At 52.9% G+C, this 25,324-nt stretch overlaps 1 protein-coding gene across 3 annotated transcripts in view; it reads right to left on the bottom strand.

Annotated features, from left to right (window-relative positions):
• The window catches only part of OTOG (otogelin), a 76,399-nt gene that overhangs the window by 2,218 nt on the left and 48,857 nt on the right, over positions 1-25,324 (bottom strand). For 2 of the 3 annotated variants that reach the window (XM_036888142.2, XM_036888143.2), the window contains exons 34-54: positions 24,118-24,235; positions 23,289-23,368; positions 21,048-22,795; positions 20,003-20,171; positions 19,536-19,681; positions 18,912-19,001; positions 15,545-15,728; positions 13,561-13,781; positions 13,226-13,364; positions 11,650-11,844; positions 11,227-11,439; positions 10,537-10,641; positions 10,239-10,346; positions 9,705-9,806; positions 6,661-6,759; positions 5,501-5,541; positions 4,315-4,390; positions 4,009-4,187; positions 3,188-3,292; positions 2,892-3,011; positions 1,704-1,749 (exon numbers count right to left, since the gene is read on the bottom strand). In XM_036888142.2, the coding sequence (XP_036744037.2) occupies positions 1,704-1,749; positions 2,892-3,011; positions 3,188-3,292; positions 4,009-4,187; positions 4,315-4,390; positions 5,501-5,541; positions 6,661-6,759; positions 9,705-9,806; positions 10,239-10,346; positions 10,537-10,641; positions 11,227-11,439; positions 11,650-11,844; positions 13,226-13,364; positions 13,561-13,781; positions 15,545-15,728; positions 18,912-19,001; positions 19,536-19,681; positions 20,003-20,171; positions 21,048-22,795; positions 23,289-23,368; positions 24,118-24,235 (4,284 nt within the window). Of the gene's footprint in view, positions 1-1,703; positions 1,750-2,891; positions 3,012-3,187; positions 3,293-4,008; positions 4,188-4,314; positions 4,391-5,500; positions 5,542-6,660; positions 6,760-9,704; positions 9,807-10,238; positions 10,347-10,536; positions 10,642-11,226; positions 11,440-11,649; positions 11,845-13,225; positions 13,365-13,560; positions 13,782-15,544; positions 15,729-18,911; positions 19,002-19,535; positions 19,682-20,002; positions 20,172-21,047; positions 22,796-23,288; positions 23,369-24,117; positions 24,236-25,324 lie in introns of those variants that run through there. The other variant, XR_005025373.2, reaches the window with a different exon arrangement.

Genomic DNA, 25,324 nt, shown 5'->3' with positions numbered 1-25,324 from the left:
CAACTATGTCCTCATCCAGGACTCTCCCGATCTCACTTGAAACTGCAACTCCCTCCCTCCACCCAGTCCTCCCTCACTGACTGCTCCCATGCCTTCTTTCTCTCCAGGGCACTTCACCATTCTATCAGAGACATATTTCTAATTATATTGTTAAAACAAACTTTAGGGCCTCCTTTTGCCTAATTTGTTGTGAGTTCTTTTCTCACTCTAAATAAATACTCACTTTCACATCTCAGTATGGATTGATACATCTGTGTTCTTTCTCTTAACAAGGCCCCCCAAACTGCACAACTTTCAGTCCCCAGAAAACCAGAGGCATCCATCTTGTTATATATTTTGCTTGTTATTCTGTTTTTCCCACAAAAATGTCAGCTTCATGAGTAAGGCCTTGCTTATGCTGTGTCTACGGTGCCTAGAACACAGCCTGGTGTACTGGTGCTCAATAAATATTTACTGGGTGCACGGACTCCCTCTGTGACCCCAGGGTACCTGCCAAAAATTGGGTGAAACCCTTTCTTCTGGCCTCTGGGCCTCCCCACAGCAGGTTTTCTACCACACTGGCTGGAGGACTCCTGGCCAGACCTAAGCTCCCTTCCCCCCTCTCTCCCTGCCATGGGGCAGGGGAACTGAGGGCTGTCCTGGCCATGGCCCTCAGGGTCCTGGACCAAGAGTGACCAGCAGTAGCAAAGCAGCGGTGGCATGTGGCATGTGTGAGCGCCAGGAGAGTGGGCACTGCTGAAGCATCCCATGCAAGCCCAGGGGATGCAGCTCACTACCCAGCATGCACTGTTGGCTGAATGCCTCTGCCAGAGGCAGGGAGCAGGGGCACCATCCTCCCCTCCCCCAACCCAGAGCTCATGGCCACCTAGCGGAAGGGACATTGTTGGATATAGCAACACAGCTGCATGCCTCCAGTCCCGTGGGCTTCCAAGAGAAGTACCTGGGTGACAGTGGACACTAACCCGTGGAGGAGAGGCAGGGCTAACGGGGACCACTGGAAGCAGGGTCCCCGGGGAACCTGGGGAGAGGGACATGGGTCACGGTTCACATGGAAGCACATGGGATATGCAGGGAACATGAGTTGTGGGTTAGAGATCAGCCACTGAGGTACTGAGCTCAGCTTCCTTGTAGCATGTGAGGTGGACATAGAAAGGTCCCAGATTCTACATCCCTGCAAGGAAGGGTTTGACGTCCCAGGGGGAGGGGAGACAAGGGGGGCAAAGGCCCTAAGGCTGATTGGAATGTACATGCATTCGTGGTTGGGAGGCTCAGGTTCCTGGTGCTGTGCCTGAGGACAGGTGCACAGAGCTCCCATTCAAACTCAGTCAGGGACCCCCTGGGCCTGAATCCCATCCAGCAGGTACCTGCAAGACAGGGCTTCTAACCTCAGGGACAATTCATGTGGGGGGCATCGGGCTGGTGGTCTTGGCAGGAGCAGGGGGAAATAGAGTGGCTCGTGAGTTTCTGACCTCCTGGACCCAATATCCCAATGTCCCTTATCTCCAGAGGCCTTTATTTGGGACAGGGACATGAGCACAGCCTCTGCCCACCTGCACAGCTGTGCTAGTGCCATGAGCCTCACCTACTCACCCCTGAGGAGCCTCCACTGGAGGTGCCAGGAGCATGGCCCTCTGAGCCCCGACATGACACCCTGTCCCCCCACCCGCGCCCCTCATCCCTGGGCCTCCACCACGCTCACTCACATGTCCTGCAGCATCCTTCCAAGGAAGGTACCACTGAGCCCCCAACCTAGAGGGAGAGGAGGGGAGGCGGGTAGGAGACCCTGTCCCAGGCCAAGAGCCAGGATCCTGGCAGAGGGCAAAAAGAGCACAGGAGTTGAGGCACCTTTCCTCCCATGATGCCCAGGGCAGCAGCTCCAGGCCCTGCTGTAATTCAGGCCACGGCCAGAGGAACAAGGGGACCCCAGGATGGCCACAGGAGAGCCGCCGGGGCTACCCTGACAGGGCGGGACACTGGCACAATGGCTGCCATGGCTGCCAGGGTGGCTGCAGGCCAGAATAAGATGGTGCAGAGCCTCCTGTCTTCCTGGTGGGCTGTTCTCCTCATGCCCTGCCCCCCCATTAGTGCATCCCGTACACAAGGTCAGGGAAGGGAGAGGCTCGGGGCTGACCCAGCTGGGTCCCCAGACTGGGCGCTAACTCAGCCCTGAGTAAGTCACCTCTGCTCTGGGCTTGGTTTTCCCATCTCCAAAATGGCAATTGTCCCTTAGAGCCCTCCTCCTCTATTGTGAAATAGATAAAACAGTGAATGTAACAAGTCTTTACTAGTAAGTGTAAGGATGGGTCTCAGTATGTGTGTGATTTTGTGAGCATATATGTGTGTGATTTGGCATGTGTGAGTGTGTGCATGAAGAGATGTATATGTATTTTGTTTTCTAGGTAAGAGCAGAAGTCTTTAATGTCCACTATTAATCACAGGAATTTTAATAATTGAACGATAATCACACACCCTCCAGGAACCCTCCTCCTTGAGGCGTGCCCATAGTGACAGCCGTCCGTGCTAGTGCTGGACACCCACTCACCCGCCACAGGACTGAACTGGGTGTCCATGTGGTGTGTGTGCTGAGGCGTCCATGTCTCTGTGGAGTGTGTGGTGTGTGTAAGGGGCCAAGTGCCCGTGCTGGTATATATGTGAAGGTGCCTGGAACAGGCGATGGGGTGATCTGCCCACATCTGTGTGAGGCCATGCCCCGTGTGAGGATGTGGGGTGTCATGTGGTCAGAGCAAACGTGCACAGAGAGGTGGTGTAAAGCTCGGGTGGCAGGGCACACACAGGCTCCCGGGAGCCCCTCCTCCCCCACCCCACCACCAGGGAGACAGCGATGCCCCTGGCCTCAGGCCACGCTGCGGGGGGAGGAGGCTGGTACTGACCTTGGCACACTCGGTCTCATTGAGGGGCGGGCAGCTGATGGGCGAGCGCACAAGCACAGCACCCAGGGGGGTGGTGCTGCAGTGATGGCGGGTGCAGTCTGCAATCCAGGATGCCCCAGGCTGGAGGACACGGACGTTGGGTGATGGGGACGTGTGGCCAGATGACTGAGTGAACCCATAGGGCACGGCTCTGAACAGGGCAGCCCAGGACCCCATCTGTACCCACCCTTGGGCCCTGGTCCTAGGCGGCGCCTCCTCGGACACCTTCCCAGGTGGGCAGTTAAGAGGCTGCATACCAAGAACAGAGAGGTGGTGCCATTGGGGAAAGTGAAGAGACAGGACACATTCCTGCAGGACCCGCAGCAGGCAGCCAGGTCCCTCGGATGCTCGTACTCTTGGTTCTGCAGGGCAGGGTGGGACGCGAGCCTCAGCCACCCACCCCCTCCATCCTCCTGCCTCTCCCACTGCCTGCTTGTCTCTGAGCCCAGAGCCTGGAGAAGGGCCACCTGTAGGGGCTCAGTGGGGGAGCCCCCAGCCTCCTCCTACCTCAGACTTGAAGGACACTTCCTATGTCTACTGCAAGCCTCCTTTATAGTGCTTCCCAGACGTAGCCCAGTGGACAAAGGGCTTTTCCACCCTTTCAGGGATAGTCTGGCTAGTGAGTAAGGGTGCCACTTGTGATTCCAGGGAGACCTCAATTTGAGTCCCTTCCCTGCAGGAATTTTTACAAATGACAGGCCTCCCTGAAACCGTTTTGTCATCTGAAAAATTGGAATAATTCCAAACTTTATTCAAGTAATATTTATTTAGCCTTTACTAGAAGTCACTGTACTAGTACCCGGCATATAGTCAGGCTCAACAGATGGGAGCAACACAAACAACCCAAAAGGGCGGAGAATGTGCTAGGCATAGGTAGGTGCTTAATAACCGTGTGTTCTCTCTGGCAAATACCCACCCTTGCCAGGCCTTCGCTCTTGCTGTTCCTGGCCTCTCCCAGCCTAGCCCCATTCTCAGCACTGTTCACAAGGGTCCCTGAGGGACCCCTGATGCCTAGTCTCTCGACTAGAGCACCTAGGATCTGCCAGGCCAGCCCTCCTGGCCACGAGCTGCACCCTACCGCCTCGCAGTGGACGTCGCACAGCACAGAGGTGGTGTTGATCTGGTAGAAGCTGGTGAGGGGGTCGAGTGCATCAGTGCAGTGGGAGGTGTGGCACACGCCGTCTGCAGAGAGCTCCACCACCATCTGCCCGGGCTGCATCACACCCAGCTCACGGCTCAGACACACGGGGGCCTTCACTGGACGGGCGTGCAGGGTGGCAGCAGTCACCAGGAGCCCAGCACACATGCACGCCCCAGGCTTGCTGGCCCACCAGTGGCTCCCCCACCCTCGCTCTGCCCTATAGGCTTTACTCCCTGCACTCACCGCACTCGTATTTGGCACAGCCACACACGTTCTCCGCACTGTGCATGAACTCCTCATCCAGCTGGGACTTCTCCCACTAGGTGGGGCAGAAGCGGTCAGCACTACCACCCTCAGGGACCGTCTGCCACCTGGGCCCCTCTCGCTTTTGCTCACCTCCTTACAGCAGGTGGGGAGGAGGCTAGCAAGCCTGGGGCCCTTGGCACCCTGGCAGCTCAGTACCCCTCCCACCCAGAGAGAAACTCCCAGTGTGGCTCCCCACTGAGGAGCACTGCTCAGTGTCCTGCCCCGGGCCCTCAGGCCTCTGCTGTCGTCCTGAGTACCCCCTGGCCACGTCAACTAGGGGCCCTTGCGTGGCGGCCCGCCAAGAGCACCACTTGGCTCATACCGTTTGCCTTCCTCCATCGCTAGTTGAAGGGAGAAGAGGAGGGTTGGGACTAGGGACAAAATGAGAGGAAATGTGTGCTGGGGGTTGGGGGTTAGGGGAATACATATAATTCAGAAAATGGTGGGGAAACATAGCTTTTAATATAATAAATATAATATATATTATAAATAAATATGTATATTATAAATAAATATAACTTTAAATATAACATAAATACTTTATGTTTCTTAAAGTAGTTTCATTTATCCCATTGTTTGTGCAGCCTGGTGGTTAAGCGCATGGTTTCTGGAACTCAGATTTCCTGGGTTCCAATCCTGACTCTGATTTACTAGCTTCATGATCTTAAGCTTAGTTTCCTTGTTTGTTTAACTGAGATAATCACAGAATCGACCTCACTGGGTTTTCATGAGAACTAATTATATGATGTACATAAAGGCCTAGGAAAGCTCCTGGCATATAGTGAGCTCTCATGCACATTAGCTACCATCATGAGCATCCTCTCCACCGTCTCCACCATTCTCGCCGTCTTTACACTAACCCACCCTCCTTCCCCATTCCGCCACCACCACCACCACCACCACTGTCACTGTGATTGTGCCTAAGCCTCCCCACAGCTCTGAAGCATGATCACGCCCACTTTGCAAATGTGCTCAGGAGGCAGAGCTTGGGGCAAGAATGCTGACTTGCAGTCCAAGGCTCCTGGCACTAGGTTAAAAGAATGGGGTTTCCAGGGGAAGGGATAAGAGGAAAGGAGAAGGGGAGGCCGACCAGGGAGAGCGGGCAGGAGCCGGGTTTCCATACCAGATGGCACCGGGGCACTGGGATTGTGTCGCAGTCACACTCTGAAAAACAGGAGGGGCCAGGACCACCTCACCAGAGGTGTCCAGGTGGGGGTGGAAGTTCCCTGGGCTCCCACACCTGGGTGGGAGCTGGGGGGAAGGAACAGAAATCTCAGCCTCCCTCCATCCCTGCATGGGGGCTGCAGCTGCCCCAGCAGGAGCCGGGGCCCAAAGCTGATGGGTCCTAAGGCGGAGCTTCACACCAGTTATGGGGTGACGATAAGCAGGCAGACGGGCCCATCACAGGTTCCCTTGAGTTGTCCGGGCTTCATCCCTCCCCGGCCTCTGGAGAGCCTGTTCTAGAGTAAATGTGGGGCTTCTCCAGGAACGGACACAGCAAGGGTGGAACTTCTGACCATCTGTATTGCCCAAATATATGTTCCAGCAAGCTCAGTCCTACTGCTCCAGGCCTTTGCTTGAAGGAGGGCCGGCTTGGAGCTGCAAAGGGCCAAGTGCTGAGGCACCACTAGCAAACTTGAGGGCTACACCGTCTCTAGGTTCAGAGTGAGGACAACTCAAGGTCAGGGTGTCTGGGAAACACCCTTCTGGGTCACTCACTCATGCAGCAAAAGTTTTAAGCACTTGCTATATGCTGAGCTTTCCCTGTGCTCTGGGGACAAAGAGCAACAAATATAACAGACTAAAATCTCTGCCCTTATGACATTTACATTCTAGGCCTGGAAGAAGAGAAGCGAAAAATCCAGATGCAAAATAGAGTTTTCTTAACTCTTTTTAAATAACATTTTTATATAAAGCTCATTGGTGTTCATTATTGCTTACTGAACCCCCACCTATTTTTATAAGGGTTTAAGGTGAATTTTAACAAAAATCAGTTTACTATCAGATAGTTGCTAAAAGACTTTTAAAGATGAAAACCTCTTTGGAACAGAGAACTTGCTTTTTTCTCTTCTTTTATCTTGGGGAGAAAAAGATGTAGCAATGCTGGGCAGTCAGAGAGCAGATGCAGGGGGAAGGAATTTTGCTGGCTTCCCTCTGGTGACCCTGGAGGGATAGAATCTGAGCAGGAGGACAGTGGTGGACCCCGTTCCTCCCCTCCCCTCCCTCTTCACAGGGGCCCTGGACCTCTGCCTTTGGGAGGGGTGTCCCTGTCCGGGGACTCACCACAGGACTTGTAGGGGCAGCAGCGGTCCGGGCCCCACACCTCCACCAGGGCTGTCCCCAGGCTGCACTGCACTTGAGGACAGCGGAAGCTCTCACACACTGCGAGGGAGGGGAGTTAGGGGCCACATCAGCCATAGACCCCTGTGGCACAACTGCCCAGAGAGGCAACATCAGCTGAGGAGGAGTTACCTCCTGGCTCCTCCTTAGGTCCCCCACAGCACCTTCTGTGGCTGGAGTCCAGGGAAGAAGTCTCCCTGTAGAACTACTTGAGGAGGCCCTACTTCTGAAGCAATGAGGCATTAGCAATGTGGCAATGTGAGAACCTTTAAGTCACTCAACTGGGCCTTCCCTCCCCTGGATTCTATGTCACCCTGAGAGTGGCAGTCAGATGGGGACAGTGACAGGGGTGAGCCCCACTGACAGGAATGGTTCTCTCTATGGGAGAACACAACTCTCCCGTCCACCTGCAGCCCCGCTGAGCCTGCTCTGCTCCCACCTGCGCTATTCCCTGCGGCTCAGGCTTGCCTTCTCCCTACTCTTCAGGCAGTCCCCTCTTAGTTCCGGGTTCCTGGGCCATCCTCACGTACTGAGGGACAAGGCAAGGACGGAGGGAATCCCTGGGCACACGTTTTTGGTGAGGAGGAGAGGTACAAGGGTCAGTGCTAAAGGGGTTAAGACTTATTTGTTAACTGTTAAGACTTATTTGATTGACTGAAAGATTATTGGCACAGCTAAGGATTATCAATTGATGTTCCATAAAATTATGAGGTGGAAGGGGAGAAGGACATTTGTACAGGGTCAAAGTAGTGGGTGACTTTGTGGCTGAAAATCGTAAATGTAAGATGGAGGGATCTGACCGTCACCACCCTGATCCAGGGCCAAGGTTAGCCTCAGTTACAGTGGCTCAGCCAGAGAGCATGTGTCTCCTCATGGGATGGACTATGAAGCTCATTAACCATCTAGCCCAAAATTTGTAACTTAAATCCACCGAGTCTTAGACCTAACTTCCAGCATCCAGGAAGCACAGAGGATAGGGGAGCAAGGTGAACAGTTCCTAGAGGAAGCAACTGAATAAATACAGAAGTTGGATTCTGAAGGACCACAGCCCCAAATCCATAATTTAGTATCATGCAGAAAAAGGCACCTGTGCTAGATTAAAGGATATTTAAGAGACACACTGTTAATGTGTGGTCCTGGATTGGACAAACCGGGAGAATCATAGACTGAGAATGATATACCTTGAAAATGTATCAACATGGAAAGGTAAAGATCATTAACTGAAAATAGCTGGTTAAAAACATGTACAACATGACCTCATCTTGACAGAAGCACATTTATATAGAGGCACAGAGAATATCTGGGAGGATTGTGCTAAAGTGCCGATGGGAAAATATCTAGGTAATAAGAAGACAGTATTTTAATTTTCTTGTATTCACTTGGATTCTAGGCTTTGTGCAAGGCATACATGGCGCTTTTGTGATAAGAGTATAATGAAGACTGGGAGAAGGGACTGCATCAATAGTCTCCCTTTATTGAGCTCCTACTGGAGGCTAAGGCCCATTAGTTACTTTATCTGTGTTATCTCTAATTTTCTCAACAGCTCATCAAGACACATAATCTTATCACCATTTTACAAATGAGAAACCTTGGCTCAAAGAGTTAGTAACTAGCCACAGGCCACACAGCTAGTAAATGGCAAGACCGGGCCTCTAAGCCATGACTGACTGACTGTGCGTGTGCTCATCCCACCTTACCAGACCGCCTCCTGAGAAAGCCTGGGCACAGAGAAGGAGGCTACAGAGGCCAGAGGAAAAGACAAATAGAAGGAGGAGAGAGAAGGGGGGAACAGGGAGGATGCTGACCCACTGCTCAGTGACCTCTGAGGCCCCAGGTGGAGCCTGTTGGTCAGGTGTCACCCGGTCATGTGGGATCTCTCCATGGAAGCCTACATTTTTTCAAAAGTTGGTTCTTGACATTGAAACAATCAGGGCTGCCTTTGGGGTGCCCTGGCGGAGGGTCCTCACCTACACTGCTCTGTGCAAGTGAACTTCACTCACATTTTTCCTACAGTCAGTGTGCATTTAAGTCATATTTAACTTTAACCATTTTTAAAATCTTCGCCCGTTAAGTTGGCTTCAAGTTCACCATACTAGGCTGTACTTAATAGATGCTATTGCTTAATAGGTACTATTAAGGTACTATGTGTAGACCATAGTAAGGTACCATGTTCTGTGAAAATATTAGTAAGGGCCCGTTCTATTTGCCATTGTGAAATAAAAGAGATTCAGAGGCTTCAAGCCACAGGGCTATGGCTTGGTACAGAAAGGCTGTAGGGGCTCATTGGGCACCAGGCCTAGGTCAGACCCCAGGCAGGGTGAAGAGGGAGCTCAGAGCATCATCAGTGCTTCAGCACAGAGGGCCAAGGGGCTGGGTGTCTTTGCCTCCTTCCTCTAGGTCAGAGTCAGCAAGGCGCAGCCCACAGCCCAAATCTGGCCTGCTGCCTGATTTTGCAAACAGTCTTACCAGAACACAGCCACGCCCATCATTTACCTATTGCATCTGGCTGCTTTGGTGTTACAGAACTGCAGCCTCCCTGTGCTGGCACTATGGTAACACAGCAGCGAAAGGGGCCCCAAAGCAGGGCCCTTAGTCAGAAAGAGAATGAGGACTGAGAATCAGTGCTCGGGAGATAGGGGTGGCCCAAGTGTCTGTCCCTTAACCCAGGCCTCCGCGTTACCCTTGGGGCCTCCATGGGCCTCTCATTATGCCTCAGAGCCAACTGTGTAACAGTCTGGGCTCCCATGGTCTGGCCCAGCTTCCTGAGGGCAGGCAGGGGGTGGAGTGGAGTGTGGAGAGGGTAGGGGTGGGTTGGGGAGGTCCTTCATCCTGGCTTAGGCTGCTCCACACTTTGGCGCTCATGACCTGGGGGCTCCCTGTTGAACTCGCCCTGCTTCTGAGGTGAGGACTTTGTGAAGGGGTCCCCTGGCACGTAAAGGTCCCCAATCCCCTTCCGGCCATGGCCCCCATGTCCAGCTGGGACTCACCGCACTGGTAGAGAGGGCAGCACAGCCCTGTGGTGTTCCTGTCCACAGTGAGCGCCTCCCCTTCCTGGCACTCCGGGATCAGATCTGGACAGTCGCCACAGGCTGAGGGGGAGAGGGGCCGTGGCTATCACAGCAGTCCCCCTCACTGGGGCTTGGTACAGAGCAGGTTGCTTAGTGGCAGTGGAGGGGGGGCACCTAAAACTGAAGTGCGGTGGGAGCTGGCCTAACAGCAGTATTCACGGTCCCATGTGACCTGTCCTGGGGTCAGAATGTTAAGTTCTTCCTCATGTCCACCTGAAGTCTTACATGAACAAGCACCAATTTCCTCGTGCCCAGTAATCTATGGGATGAAGCCAGGCCAGTTTCCTCTTCCTCCTATACTTCTTTCTGGACAGAGAGCTCACCCTTCTCTGTGTGCCCACCCCACTTGAAGACCCCCACCCTTTCCTCCAGCACCCCAAGGGGGCAGGGGTGGGGCAGGGGGTGGCTGCAGCCCAGGTGTGCATGCTGACATCTGACGGCATGTCCACCTACCGCAGAAGTAGGAGGTGCAGCACGAATCCCCCAGGCGGCCTGCGATCAGGATCTGGTCCTGGCGGCAGCTGGGGACCAGCTGTGCCTCACACAGGTCTGGGTCGCACTCTGGGGAAGAGACAGAATTGGGTGCTGGTGGCAGGCCCCGTCTGGCCACACCCGAGCCCCCACCCTGGCTCTGCCCTAATCTCCAGCCAGAAGCCAGTCCCTAGAGCTGTCCTTGCTCCCCTGGCCCAGCTGCAGGGCTCCCCCAGCCCCGGGGGTAGCTATCCCACTCTCCCTGCCCTGGGCCTCTCACCACAGCTGTAGCTGGGGCAGCAGGAGTCCTCCTGGAAGTGGGTGAGGAGTCGGTGGCCTGGACGGCAGGTGGGGGCGAGGCCTTCACACAGAGTCTGGTTACACACTGGCCCGGGGGCACAGGGCCTGTAACCTGGAGCCTGGGGCCCCAAGCCTCCAGCCCTGCCCAGCCCTTGGACAGCTTGTCCCCATTACTCCCCTCAGCCTCCAGGTTCCTGGAAGGGACCTCTGAGGGTCACAAAGAAGGTCCAGGACTCAGAAAGAAGAGCATTAAAAGTTAATGTTCATTGAAATGGGCCATGTGCCAGCTACTCTTCTAGATTAGCATTAACTTGTATAATTCTTGCAACAACCCAGAAGGTGGGTGCTATTGTCAGCCTCATGTTACAGGAGAATCATTGAAGGTACAGAGGGTGCTCAGTGACCTTCCAAGGTCACAAAGCTGCAGGGCGGTGGAGGACGCCCACCAGGCTGCCTGACCCCGCAGCCTGAGCCTCTCAGCCCAACCCCATACTGACTTACAGGGTGCGGTTCCTGCCCCCAGGCCAGGTGCTCCACTCCCCCAAGTGCACCCCCGCAAGACTCTTTCACTCTCCTGGGCCTTGTCCTTTCCATCGAAGTCAGTAGGCAGAGCTGGAGCCTTTTGGCCATCGTACAGTTGAGGTCCAGGGAAGTGAAGGGTGGGACTCACCACAAACAGTCCCCAGGCAGCAGGGATCCTCGGTGGGCAGGAGCAGGGCCACCTCTCCAAAACGGGGGCAGCTCTCAGGACGGGGGCCTGGGCAGTCCGGGTCCAGGGGGACAATGGTGTCCAGAGCTTGGCACTGCTGCTGGCAGCAGCCGCTGAGGGAGCTGTTCCAGGTCTCCCCCAGGGCCCGAGGCACCCCTGTGCTGTCGGTGCAGGCTGTAACAGGGTGCATGGTGGGGCACAGGGGACTGAGGAGGCTGGGGAACCCCAGGCTGTACTGACTACACCCTCCCTGGGACAGTGAGCAGCCCCCCCAAAGCAAACCTGGAGAGATGAGGTGGGCCTCCTAAAGGGCAGCAGAAGCACAAAGGAGACCAGGGTAAGGCCAGCTTTGGAGGGCGCCAGCTGGGGAGGGGAGGAACCTACCACACTTTTCCTCAGGGACACAGAGTGCTGAGTGGCGCCGGTGCAAGATGGTGCCCTCAGAGCAGACACAGCCCTCGCCCAGCACCTGGCACTGCTCTGGGTCCAGTGGACCCAGCATCCCATCCTGGCAAGTCTCAGGGGGCTCACAGGCCGCTACACACGCCTGGTATACGGAGTCACTGGAGCACAGGAAGGCTGTAGGAACAGAACAGGCACCAGGCCTAGGTCAGACCCCAGGCAGGGTGAGGAGGGGCCTCAGAGCATCATCTGTGCCTCTGCCAAGAGGGCAAAGGGGCTGGGTGTCATCGCCTCCTTCGTCTAGATCAGAGTCAGCAAGGCGCAGCCCACAGCCCAAATCCGGCCTGCTTCCTGATTTTGCAAATAAAGTTTCATTGAAACCCAGCTACACCCATTCATTTACCTATTGTATCTGGCTGTTTCTGTATTATAAAGGTAAAAATTTTGAGTAACTGTGACAGAGATCATATGGCCCCAAAAGCCACAAATATTTACCTTGCGGTCCTTTACAGAATACCTTTGCCAACCCCTTCCTCTAGATCAGTGTTTTCAAACTTTCTTGACTTTAAAGAGTAGATTTTACATTGTGGTCCCATACACACATGCATGTAGAACAGTGATCTTCAAACCCAACTGCAGAAGATTCACTTGGGAGCTTTTGAAATACCATCGCCAGGATCCTACCTCAGACTAACTGAACCGTAATCTGATTGTAGAATCCAAACATTAATAATTTTTTAAATTTCCTGGGGGATTTCAAAAGGTAGTGGGATTGAGAGTTACTGTTATGTAATGAAATAATACTTAATCTTTCTAGGTAGAGTATGCACACTGTGTATTACTATTCTATTGCATTTTTCTAATGCTGGTTCTGATGGCTAAAGTTGATTTCATACCCACTGAGTTGGGATCCACAGTTTGAAAAACTATTCTCGATTTTGCCTTTTCATCTACTATTTGTCAGAGTATAGGTGTGGTCTTCTTGTGGGCTCTTTCCAGCCTTCTGGATGTGTTCACATTTGTCAGACTACTCCAGGCCAGTCTACCCCTGCCTGCCTCACTAATGCAAACCTGATCAGGGTAGGGACAAGGCGAAGCTCACTTCCATCCTCAAGGAAGGAGGGGAGAGACCAAAAAAGAGAAAGATACGCAAACATTAAGAGGGTGGAGCTACTGTTGACTGGATGGTAATCTGCACACATTATCTCATGCATTCTTCAACACAACCTTAGAGGGAGCTTAATTTTAATAGTGTCCCCATTTCACAGATGAGGTAAGGAGACTCAAAGAAATTAAATAATGAACAAATAATATTCATTTGACTTATAATTGTAATAAAAGTTTTGTTAACTTACTAATATATTTATAGATTAATCTATAAAATATTTATGAATTTATTGATTAAAATGAATGAATAAATGAATGAATGAACGACTATTTAGACCTGGGGACGCCAAGACATGGACTCAGGTCTGTGAGCCCTTTGCGCACTCAGACAGTGGGTGGGGGCAACAGAAGCAACATTCCGCCATCCGGCTGCCCCTGCCCTGCAACTCACGACAGTAGTCAGAGCGCCGCCACTCGATGCACACGTGGAACTTGTGGCACATAGCCACGTACACAGTCAGTGCCACGCAGGGCTGCTGCACATACTTGGTGTCTCGGATCCACAGCTCACAGAACGATGCTGGGGAAACCTGGGAACGTGCATGAGACAGTGCTGCCTACCCGATTCCCCATGTCGCAGGGCATGCCGCCTCCCAGCCCTGCCCAGGGGCTTCTGTGGAGTCCCAGTGCCATCCCAAGCGCAACACCTCCTCTGGGGTGCGGGTGGTAGACGTTGCCACTCCCAGCCCGGGAGGTCCCCCCCATGCTGGGCTGGGTGACACATACAAAGCGGTGGCAGGCGCTGAAGGTGCGGTTAGACACCATACGAAGGCAGGGCGAGCAGTCGGCCGTGGCACAGCTCTCTGGGCGGAAGCGGGTCTGGCCCACTGAGGTCAGGGAGCTGGGCACCTGCCAGCTGTCCAGGAAGGGAGCAGGGTCCTCATCCCCACCCACCACAGAACCATCCTCCAGGGTGAGGTCATTGGCTGCATCTCCATCACAGATGCCTAAAAGGGGTGGAAGTATCCCAGTAAACACCATCATCACCACTCCCAGGTTCCCAGCGGTCACTTGGCATATTCCTCACTATTTTTTGAGGCCAGTATTACTATTATCTTCATTTTATAGATGAGAGAAACAAGGCACAAAGAAACAAAGAAACCTGCTGTATAAGAAAACATCTTTGTTTAGAGGAAATACATACCTAAGTATTTAGGGATAAAGGGTTACAATGTCTCAAACATACTTTCAGATGATTAAGAAAGATGCACATATAAATTGCAAATACATAGAAAAGTGCATATATGTAAGGGCCAGGCTGGAGTTTATCTGTCACAGATTCTCACATGACCTTAACTTCCAACTTCATCTCTCATTCTAGGCTCCACACACACACGTCCCTGCCCTTGACTTTGCTTATGCTGTTCCCTCCACTTAAAGCACTTTCTCAGACAGGCCCACCTGTGGCCATCCCTGGTCTGTAGACAGGTCTGCTTTGCCCCCGCCTTGCTCCCTGAGTGCAAGACTCGTTTTCCTCTACAGAGTCTCACTCTCTTGATATTCCTCCATGTTGCCTAGCAGGGTGCCCAGGATCCCAAATAGAGATAAATTTGCTGACTTTTGCTCTGACACCTCCAGACACCAGTGTTGTGAATATAAAGCATGATTAAACAACCCCCTCAGATTGTATCAATGGTCCCAGTGGTCATAGTTTTGGTTTTGGATTTGAGTTACCAAAGGGTCTCCCAAATGTGTCCTAGGGAGAAGCTGACCCTCCAGACAACTGCTGGCCATAGCGCTCCTTGCCAGGCATGAATACTAGGAGGAAGAAATGGTAAGAAAGGGTGGCGGAGGTGGGAGTGGTGAGGTGTGTGTAAGGAGAGCCGTCAGCGAGAGCGGGAGCTTCACAAGACAGGGATTTTGTCTGTTTTGCCTAGTGTTCCATCCCCAGGGATTGGAACATGGTAAATATGTGTGACACAAATGAAAGAATGAGCGTGGAGCAGACCTACCTGTGTCAGCTCATGCATAGAGAGCATTTTGAATACAGGAACATGAGTGTGAACGAACAAAGTGGGTGAAGATTCATGACTGGAGGGAACACAAATATGTGCGTTTCTGTAAGTATTCCTATGTCGTCCATCATCATAACCAGTGCGGTCTGTCATGGAGTGCCTTACAAGGACCCATGTCCTTCTGCCCCTGCAAAGGGCAGCAGTCTACACACGAATTCCTCCTGTACCCCTTTTTTTAATCAAAGTACACTGGTCCTTTAGAGCATGCTCTCTGCAATGATGTTGTGGTCTGCAGAGCACTAGTTCAATGTGCTCTGGCAGCTCAGCTGTGTGACCTTCAGCAAGCCACTTAACCTCTCTGAGCCCCCTTTCTTCTTTAGCTCAATGGCCGTCTCTCAGAGCTATTGTGTGGATGACTTGGTATAAGTGAGATCAGAGTGTGGAAGTGCTTTGTAAAGTGCCCAGGCATATGCAGACAGGAAGGATTATCTGGTATTAGGAAACTATCAAGGAAGCTGACAGACTACCCTGGCTGAAGTGACAACTGGCTGAGGCCAGATCCCTGAGCCATCTCCCTGCTGGCAGCTTCAGCCCCAGAACACCAGACATTGGGCCTGCCTACCCTGGCAGATCTGCTGCTCCCATCTCTGGCCTGGCACTCTGTCCCACCTTTCACTGGTCCAGGGGAACTCGTGTGTGGGGACAGAGGTGGGCCCAGGAAGCATGGCTCTCCCCCCAGCTGGGGCCCTCCTCACCGCACAGGCCATGGCCCTGGGTCTCGCTGGTTTTGCTGGCCTCCAGGGTCATGAGTCCTGAGCTGTGGAGCCACTGGATCTGGATGTGTGATGGCGTCCGGATCACGTACATGTGGCCTGTGTCCTCAATTCTGAACCCATGCCTGCTCACAGGGGGGCCCACAAACTGTGAGTCCACAGTCACCTTGGTGGGGGAGAGCATTCAATGTGAGCACAGCTTGTCCATCTGTCATTCCATCCACCCACCCATTTATCCAACACACAGTTATTAAGAACCTGCTATATGAAAGGCTCTGTTTTAGGCACATGTGGATAAAACATAGTCCAAGGTAGCATAGAAGGATTCTGAAAACATTTTTGTGAGCACAAAACAGTAAAACAAGAAATGCACCAGCTGGGGGCAGGCTGCCTCTCTATGCACAAATAAACACAAATCCTCAGCCCTTCTAATCACTCTCTTCTTTCTTGAGTCTATTCAGACCTTTTCTTCTAGGAGATTTTCCCTAATCCCAGCCTCTAGGTTGAGCACCCCTTCTGTGCGGTCTCCTCACCTGTGTACTGACCACTAGAACAGAATCAAGGCCCTCAACAGACCATGAGTTTCTTAAGGACAGAAGCTATGTGTGATTCACATTTGAATCCTCAGCACCTCCTGCCTTTGAGCCTGACATAAATTGGGGCTCAATTCATGTTTGTTAAATATGCAACACACCCTAATTCTTTCAAACACTTTAAATGCAAAGCAACCTCTGCTACATATTGGCAAGGTTAAATTGTATGTATTATGGATTACTAGTTTTACTCTATAGAAAAGGGAGATGAAAAGATTCGGATTTTAAAATATTTATGGTGACTTCAGACCTCCTCCCACACCAGGAATTACTGTTTTATTAATCACTTTGCAAATTATCCAGTACATGAACTACTGTGTTGAGTAGAGGGCCGCCAAGCCCAACAGTCAAAAAAACACTTTGACCTTGGGAAAGGCCCCCACAGCCTGAGCCTTCCTAGCTGCACAGACAGCAGCTTGGGCTCCATGATCCTGGACTGTTGTCCCCGTTCAGGGTGTGACACTCATTTCTGAAGCCTAGGCATTCTCATCTGTGTTCACAAGACTCCAAGTCCAAGTAAGGACAAAAGACAAAAGTTTCAAAACGAAGGACTTGGGCTTCTGCTTCTGAGCAAGATGGAGTAATAAGGAATGGATATACCCTCTTGTCTTAAACAACCAAAAAGCCTGACAAAATATATAAAACAATAGTCTCCAGGCTTTGAACAGTTGTGATGCCTGAGAAAGGTGAAATAAACGAGGTGAGCCTTATGACTGCCCAAGGTTATTGCTTCCAGGCCACAGCTGAGGAAGGCGGAGGCCAGGCCCAGCCTGGTGGGCTCCCCGAATTTATGAGACAAGAGTTGGGAGTTCACAGAGGCCAAGATAACCAGAGTTTGCAGAGCACAATACCGAAGAGAAGAGGGCCGGGGAGAGGTGAGAGCGGGAAACAGAGACAGAGAGAAGGAGAGAATGAGCTCAGAAGCTCTACAGCGCCCCCCTCTGACCCTGTCCTTAACCCACACCTCATACCATTTATAAATACCAACTTAAAATGCAACATACATCTAAAAGTAATACCTAAAACTATAAAACTTCTAGAAGAAAATGTAAGAGCAAATCTTTGTGACCTTGGGCTAGGCAAAGGTTTATCAGATAAAACACCAAAATCATGATCCATTACAAAAATTGATAAATTGGACTCCATCAAAATTAAAAACTCCTGCCTTTTGAAAGACACTTACAGGTGAATGCAAAAAACATGCTACCAACTGGGAGATAATATTTATACCTAAGAAAGGACCTATACCCAAAATATATAAAGAATTCTTAAAACCCAATAAAACAGACAACCTCATCTTTAAAACGTGCTAAAGATTGGAACAGACACTTCACCAAAGAGGATACACCATGGAAGATAAACCCATCAAAAGACACTCAACATTATCAGCAACTAGGGAAATGCAAATTAAAATCACAATGAGATCTTCCTTCATATCTGTGAGAATGACTTAAAAAACAAAACAACTCATGCTCCCAAGTACCAGCAAGGCTGTGAAGCACCTGGAGCTCTCAGACACTGTTGGTAGGAATGTTAAATGCTCACCTTAGAAAGAAATCTAGCTAGTAATTGTGAAGTTAAACATGCCCTTACAAAACAACCCAGCAATCCACTCCAGGGGACTTTATCTGTACAAAACCTTTATGTGAATATTTACAGCAGCTTTATTTGTTATCATGCCAAACTGGAAACAGCCCAGGTGTCTTTCAGCTGGCAAATGGACACTGTGGTACATCCATACAGTGGAATAGTACTCAACAACCAAAAGCAACAAACTAAGGATACATGCAACAATAGGGATGAATCTCACTCTAGACTCTGGTTTCACTTACATGACCTTCTGGAAAAGGCAAAACCACAGGGACAGAAGGCAGTGGTTGTCAGGAGGTGGGAGAAGAGTTGATAACAAAGTGGCATGGGTCAGAGTTTGGGGTGGTGAACTATTCTACACTGTGATTGTGGTCATGGGTGTTTGTTAAAACATAGAATTATACACTGACAGGGGTGAATTCTACTGTTCATAAGTTACAGCTCATTTTCTCTAATGGAAAAAATTTAAAACTTAAGGGATGAAAACAGGGAAATTTTGCTTAAGCTTCCATCTCACAGAGCCCCATTTCTGAGAACCCCCAGGGTGTGATGGCCCCCATGGCTGGTGTTCAAAGGAAGTTTCCAACAGGAGGGCTTCAGGTCTTGACCCAGAAATGGGTGGGAGAGTCAGGACTTGGGGACCTGAGGAGATGAATCAGCCCCTCTCACCCACCTTTTGGGAGGAGTAAATGCAGGCCCTTGGGGAAGGAACCACACAAGTATGGGCTGCAGCTGGCCACTGGCCTCCTTGACAGAGGTGGGCTTAGGGTGAAGCTAATGAAGCTTAAATTCAAGGCCCCTCACTTTTACATTTCCTTTCTGGAAGGGAGCCTAGTAATGTGCTTACATGGCCAAATATTTTTTAAAACATTGCAGAATCACAATGACCACAATCACATAAGGCTACACTTTTGCTTGCCATTCTAACTTTCTCTCCGTACAATATTCCTCCTGGTACACTCTCCCCTGACATTAATGTGGCCACAAATATTCTAATGAAAATCACTTCCACATATACCGAGTTTTGCATTGTTTTTCTTTAGGAAGGTCCCTCCCCACCCTTGCCCCCAGTCATGAATAAGCCTCAAGGCCTCTCCACCTTGGACACACTGCCCCTCAGCTGACTACCGCCCTGCCCTAGGAGGACAGCTCTTTGAGGCACTCACCTTCCTGTTGAAGCGGTCAATGGTGACCTGATGGGGCTGATGAGTCAGATTCAGCATCACCACACAGAAGGGGGGCCAGTTCAGGTGGCCCTGCAGAAAAAGCCCAGCCCTCACCAACCTGGGGCCCGGCCCTCGCACCTCCTCCTGGTGAGCCCCTGGGAGCACATTCTCCACACTGTCTGCTCGCAGGGGAACTTATCGGAACTGTGCAGTGGTGCACAGAATCCTAGCTCTTCTGTTCCACTTTGACTTTACTCACGACCGATCCCCCACAGAATAATAGCTGCCTTCTTCCTGGTTCATGGAGGGACCCTAGGAGATGATTCCTTGCAGCCGGCACCCTTCACCACAGGTCACATCCTTGGAGGGGCATCTTAGCCCCTCCGCACTTCAGGGCCTCCCACGGGACGGGGCCCAGGCAGCTGGGTCAAGCTGGGAAGGGTGCAGGCTCCAGGAAGGGCCAGGAGGTGGCGCTCTCTGCTCACCCTTTCCCCAAGACCCATTCTGGGAGACCCCTGCAGAGGGAGCGGCTGTTAGGGCCTCCACATCCTTGCTTCTGACACCCCTCAAAACCCAACTCACTGCTCAGTCTCCCCTCCAGAAAGGGAAGTAGGGGACAGTCACCAGGTTGGCGCTTTTGCAGTCGAGGACATGGACAGCGACCATTTCTCCGGGGCTCTGGGTGAGGATATAGATGGCCTCTTTGAACAGGGCTGCGTGGCTCCCATCAAACGTCACAAAGCTCAGATCAGGGAAGATTGAGCATCGGCCTGGGGTAGGGATGAGAATAATACACAGATGCCCCCGGGCCAAGGCCACCCAGAAATACTGGGCAGGCACCTGGGCGTTTTCCTGGGTGAGTCAGATGCCCTGGGGGCTGGAGGTCTCTCAGAGCAGGCAGCACAGAGGTCAGAGGCCACAGGGTAGGAAATCTGCCAGGTCAGGGGTCATGCTGAGGTGAGAGGTCCCCAGGGAGGTCACTTTCAGGTCAGGGTTACCCTGAGGCCAGGGACACATGCCCGGGGTGGAGGTCACACTGGGGTAGGGGTACGAGGAGGCCTGGGGAGGCCCTGGTGGACCCCAGGACTCACAGGCACACTCCCAGAGCGGGCAGCAGCGGTCCCCGCCCACCCTCACAGGGAGGCCCAGGACCCCACACCGAGGGTGGGCCGTGCCCTGGGGACAGTGTTGCGACTGGTTCACACGAATCAGCTGGCCCTCCAGGCAGATGTGGCGGATGCAGTCCTGCTCAGCAATCGGCTGGGGAACAAGGTGGAGGGACAGTGGGTGCCGACCTTAGGGGTCACAGTTACACACGCTCCCGTCCCACCCATCCCCCAAGCCTTGAGGGCTCAAATCCTTTCCAAGGTAGGTTACAGCAAGGCAGGGGACCCAGAGCTAAAATTACTAGGGAATGGTGTCCTTACCCTCCACCCACTCAACACCCGGCGGGGGGCCTGGAGCCGGGCTGTGTGAGGTTGGAAGCCAGGGGACTGACTGAGCCCTGTCCTGACCAAACACCTCTGTCTATCTACCTATCCATGCAGAGAGCTCCAAGTATACAGGCATGCAGACATGCCAGCTGAGTCATAGAAACCCAGCACACTCATGGGTGGGTGAGTGTGCACACACACACTCATACACACTATCTTGATCTCTATTTCTTACAAATGCACAGATACACTGTCTTGCAACACCATGTATGACACACACACAAGCATACATACAGATATATGAGAGTGCTCACACTGAGTTTCACACCTGCAAGCACAAACGTGCACACACTGTCCTGTGTGGATACACAGACAGGAACATGCTCACACTGGCACAATCGTGTTGTCACATTCTGGGTGTCACACTAAGCTGTCCAATCATCCCGGGGCCCAGATGGGGCATGGTGGGACTCTGCTGTGACATCAGGGGCCCAGAGGAGCCTGAGAATTTTCAGGCTCCTGGAACTTGGGGCAGGAGTGAGGATGGTAAGTACACTCCCATCGTGCAGCCTGGCAGCTGGTTAAGGAGAAGCTGCCACAGGTCTTGAGGAATGTGAGAGCATCATGGTGTCCGAGTGGCACAGGAGGAGGAGAGGCACGGAGGCTGCCTGTACAGGCAGCAGAACCCTGACAAGTCACTCACAGCACAGGAGGCCGACATATTGGCCTCAGTGGCGGCTGCTGAGGCCTTGGTCAAACCCTCTGAGATGCTCTGGGCTGGGGCCGAGTGCCCAGACTGCTTGGTGGTGGCCTCTCTCGCTGGCCCTGCTGCCGGCTGAGGTCCTGCCGAGGTTCCATGGGCCTCAGCCAGCTGAGGGAGCAGAACCAGTGAGCTTTCCTGGGAGGCAGTCCTGGCAGAGACAGGGCTCAGGGGGTAGGATGTGGGCACCAGGGGCACTGAGCTGGCCCAGGGTGCCTCGGCCTCAGACACCAAGGGAGTAAGAGTGTGGACCACAGCAGGCGTGAATGCTGTGGGCCCGCCCTGGGTGGAGCCATATATCCCGGTGGGCAGTGACACTTGCTTGGAAGAGATGGCCATCTTCTCCATGGTGCTCTTTTGTGGGGCAACAGATACCGTGGAGGCCGTCCCCTGGGCCATGGCCATCACTCCAGAGGTTGGCAGTGTGGCTCCCAGAAGCGGGCCTGGAGCTGTGCCTGTTGCCTGAGACACTGTGTGACTGGGTGGGTGTGCCTGGGCCACAACAGCTGGGGTGAGAGGCGGTTCTGGGCTGAGTATCCAAGTGGGTGGAGTTGTGGCAATGGCAGGAGATGTGGCCTGTTGCTGGAGTGGAGAGGTGATGACAGAGCCCTTGGGGCCAGGCGTGGCCACTGGGACAGACGTGCCCACCTTGGCCAGGGGCAGGCTGGTGTCAGGAGGCAGGCTAGAGAGGAGCTGGGGTGGCCCAGTTGACTTCAGAGACACAAAGGGTGTGGCCCCCAGCCCATGAGCAACTGGCTGGCTGGCAGCAGCTGGAGTTCCTGGGGGAACAGCTGGTGGCCTGGTGGCTGGGGTGGTGTGCTGGGCAGTGGGGAATGGGCTTGGAAGTAGGGATGCTGGTAGGCCCATGGGCTGGCCAGGCTCAGCTTGGAGCTGCTCTGTGGATGGTACCATCTCTACTCTCCTGGTCACTGGGAGACTGACAGAAACCTGTTCTGCTGCTGTTCTAGCCTCAGCTGGGAGGCTGCTGGGACTGGAAATGCTCTGGGGGACCCCTGTCCTGTTCACGACCTTCGTTATTGCAGGTGTCAGCAAAGCTTGATAGGATCCTGAGGAAGTAGGGGGCCTGGAGGTCACTGCCTGGGAAGCCTCAGGCCTGGAGGAGGGGCTTGCAGGCAACCCCAGGCTCGGGAAGGACTGGAGGGGTGTCATCTTAACAGGCAAGGAGCCAGGGCCTGGGACTGTCACGGCTTTGGTCATGACAGGGAAGCGAGGTACAGGGGGAGACCGGGAGGAGACTATGATGTTGGGGCTCCCTGCAAAGGTCATAGTAACCCTGGCTGTCTCCATGGCACCTGGCCCCATGCCAGGTGTGGGTGTCTGCTGAGAAAGAGGGAGGGATGCAGACTCTGGGACATGGGGTGTGGCCAAGTGGCCAGCCAGGGCCTGTGTGGGGTGGGCAGGGAGGTCAGATGCAGTGCCCCCCAGTGGCTGCTGCAGAGTGGCCTGGGTGGGGCCTAGGGACAGCGCAGGTCCCTCAGTGGGTCCCGTGGGGGGGTTCAGGGCCGTGGTGACTCGGGCAGCTGGGGTGAGTGCTGGCCTGGGGAAGGCAGCCCCCAGAGCCTCCTGTGGAAACTGCAGCTCCTTGTCACTCGGGGTGGGCAGCTCTTGAGTGGGAGGCAGGGTCTCATTGCCAAGGGCCTCTGTGGGACCCAAAACTGCAGGCTCCACACCTGGGCAGATGAGAGAAGCAGCTCAGACAGTGGCTGTCCAGGGGGCCATCACTGAGAAGGGCTATGATGTGGGGCTCTCTAGGTGAGCGGGGGAAGCTTCCAATGGCTGGTCAGTCTGCATGAACAACCTGGAGCCTCTGTCAAGTGGTGCAGATGACTCAGAGGAGTCAGTAGGTCTGGATTCTGCCCCGTACCTCAACTCTGAGCCCAGAGCCTGAAGACCTTAGCTCTAAGTCTGGCTGCACCATGTTCTCACCACATGACCCCAAGCCAGCCCCTTCCCATCCTGTGCCTCATTTTTTCTCTGTGAACTGAGGAGAATGTATCCAATGAGATCCTTGCCTGCTCTACAGCACTCTCTTTCTGGAGGCCCCTCTGCTGACCCTGCTGACCCTGCATCTCCAGGGACCTGGCAGGTCAGGGTATGACTGGGCAATGAGACCCTGGGGATTTACAGGAAATCCTAGGTGGGAAAGAAGGCCTTGCCACTCACAGTCCTCCAAGTAGACGCATCTCTGTGTGACTTCATCCAGGACCTTGGGGGTGGGGCACACAGGCACACAGCCTTCTACCCTGAGGACAGAGCAGGGAGCCAGTTAGCAGTCTTGAATACAGGGACAGTCACCTCTTTTCACCTGGACTAAGCACAGGCCTTATCCTTTCTTATGACACACACACACATGTGTGTGTGTGTGCTTATCATGTGCACACTCACGTGAACTTCCATGGAGACACTGTACATGTACAGGACATATACAGGAGCACCCCCCCCCCCCCGCACATGCATGGCCTCTCAGATGGAGAGGGAAACATGAACCAGCTCTGGTTCTGCACACACTGTGTACCTGTTCACACATGCTCATGTATGTCTCTACTTAGGCACATTCTCACATACCTTCTCCACACTTGCAAGATTCAAAAATCTTCACAAGTACATAAACGTTCACACAGATGGCCAAAACATCAGTGTAGACACTCTCATGTGCACACACAGTTGTACCAACTCCCAAATACCTGCAGCTCATACACATGTAAAAGTGCACAGCTGTGTATAGACCACACACACTTGTAAACCCCTGCAAACACACACAGAGCTCAGCTATATGCACACCATGCACAAATCAATATTCACATATGCCTGGATGAGGCAGTTCACTCTGGTACACACATTTCCGTACACCCAGCACACAGAACATGCACAGGTATATGGGAGTGCACACACACATCCCTCAGCACATGCTCAGGCCTATGCCCACAGCCCATTCAGACACATGTACACTCAAACACACTGATATACACACCTCGACTCCATGCCACCTCACCTGGGCACGTCCCTGCAGCTGGCTGCCTGCGGGTCCCGGCAGGTTTGGAAGCAGGGGCTGGCACAGGCATCATAGCGCCACTCACAGATGGGGTACCCAGCCCCTGAGGGCTTGGCATCTGGAAAAGTGACCCACCCAGAGTCCTGAGACTGAGAGAGACTGGGTGCCAGCTCCAGAGCACAGAGGTAATCCCAGGTCAGCCCGTCACCCCTCTGCCCCATGGAAGAAACAAATGTCCTCATGCAGGAAAAGTGAATAAAATAAAATAAAAGTCAACCTAAGGGGAAACTGTATTCCTGAGAGTTGGGGTTGGTGCCTAGGGGACCCTCGGGAGAGGGCCCTGGGAACATGGTATGGGGGGAAGTACAGAACAGTCAGGTGGCAGTGGGCTTTGCAGTGTGGCCAGAGAGGAGGCTGGGGCTTCTGTTTCCCCATAAGATGGTGGCCTCATCACCCGCCACTCTGGGACCTTGGTGGCTAATATTAACAACAATAGCCAACGCTTAAATAGCACCAAGCACACATTCACAATTTCACAAGTAATTCATTCATTAATCCTCGCCATAATCCTATAAAGAACATTTATCATCTCCATTTTGTAAATGAGGAAACTGAGACATACAAGCAGCTGTGAAAATTAAACTTTCCCAGGGGATATTTCCTGAAAAAAGTCCCTGTGGCCAGTGCCTGGATGGATGAGGGGTCCTCAGGGATGCCTGCAGCCTATGGTGAGCTTCAAAGCAGACCAACCCCAGCCCACCTGGGCACAAACAACTGGTCTCTGACCGAGGCCAGAGCAGGGGTGTGTGGGCAGGCTCTGCTGCAGGCATCCCCACTGCACAAGGTGAAGAAACAGAGTCAGGAGGAAGGCTCTCCTCTAAGTGCCAAGGACCGCAGTCGGGATTCAAACTCAAGCTGTCTGGTTTCAAAGCCTTGGGCTCATTCCATTCTTGTCTTCCAGAAAGGGACACAAATTCTGCTATCATAGTCAGGATGGATCTGTCCTGAGGTGGGGTTCACTGACAGACTTCCTAGATGACCACTGAATGTACAAATGAGCTGGCCCAGCCCTGGTTTTGGAGAGATGGAAATGAAGAGGCTGGCTGGAGATAATGATTTCATGTAAGTGGGTCCATTCGTGCAGCACAAGGCACCCTTACAGGCACAAACATACATGTGCATATGCATCCCAGAGGGCCGGCCTGGA

Source organism: Manis pentadactyla, chromosome 9 (genome assembly GCF_030020395.1).
Source record: "Manis pentadactyla isolate mManPen7 chromosome 9, mManPen7.hap1, whole genome shotgun sequence".
NCBI classification, from domain to species: domain Eukaryota; kingdom Metazoa; phylum Chordata; class Mammalia; order Pholidota; family Manidae; genus Manis; species Manis pentadactyla.
This window is presented reverse-complemented; position numbering and strand designations above follow the sequence as displayed.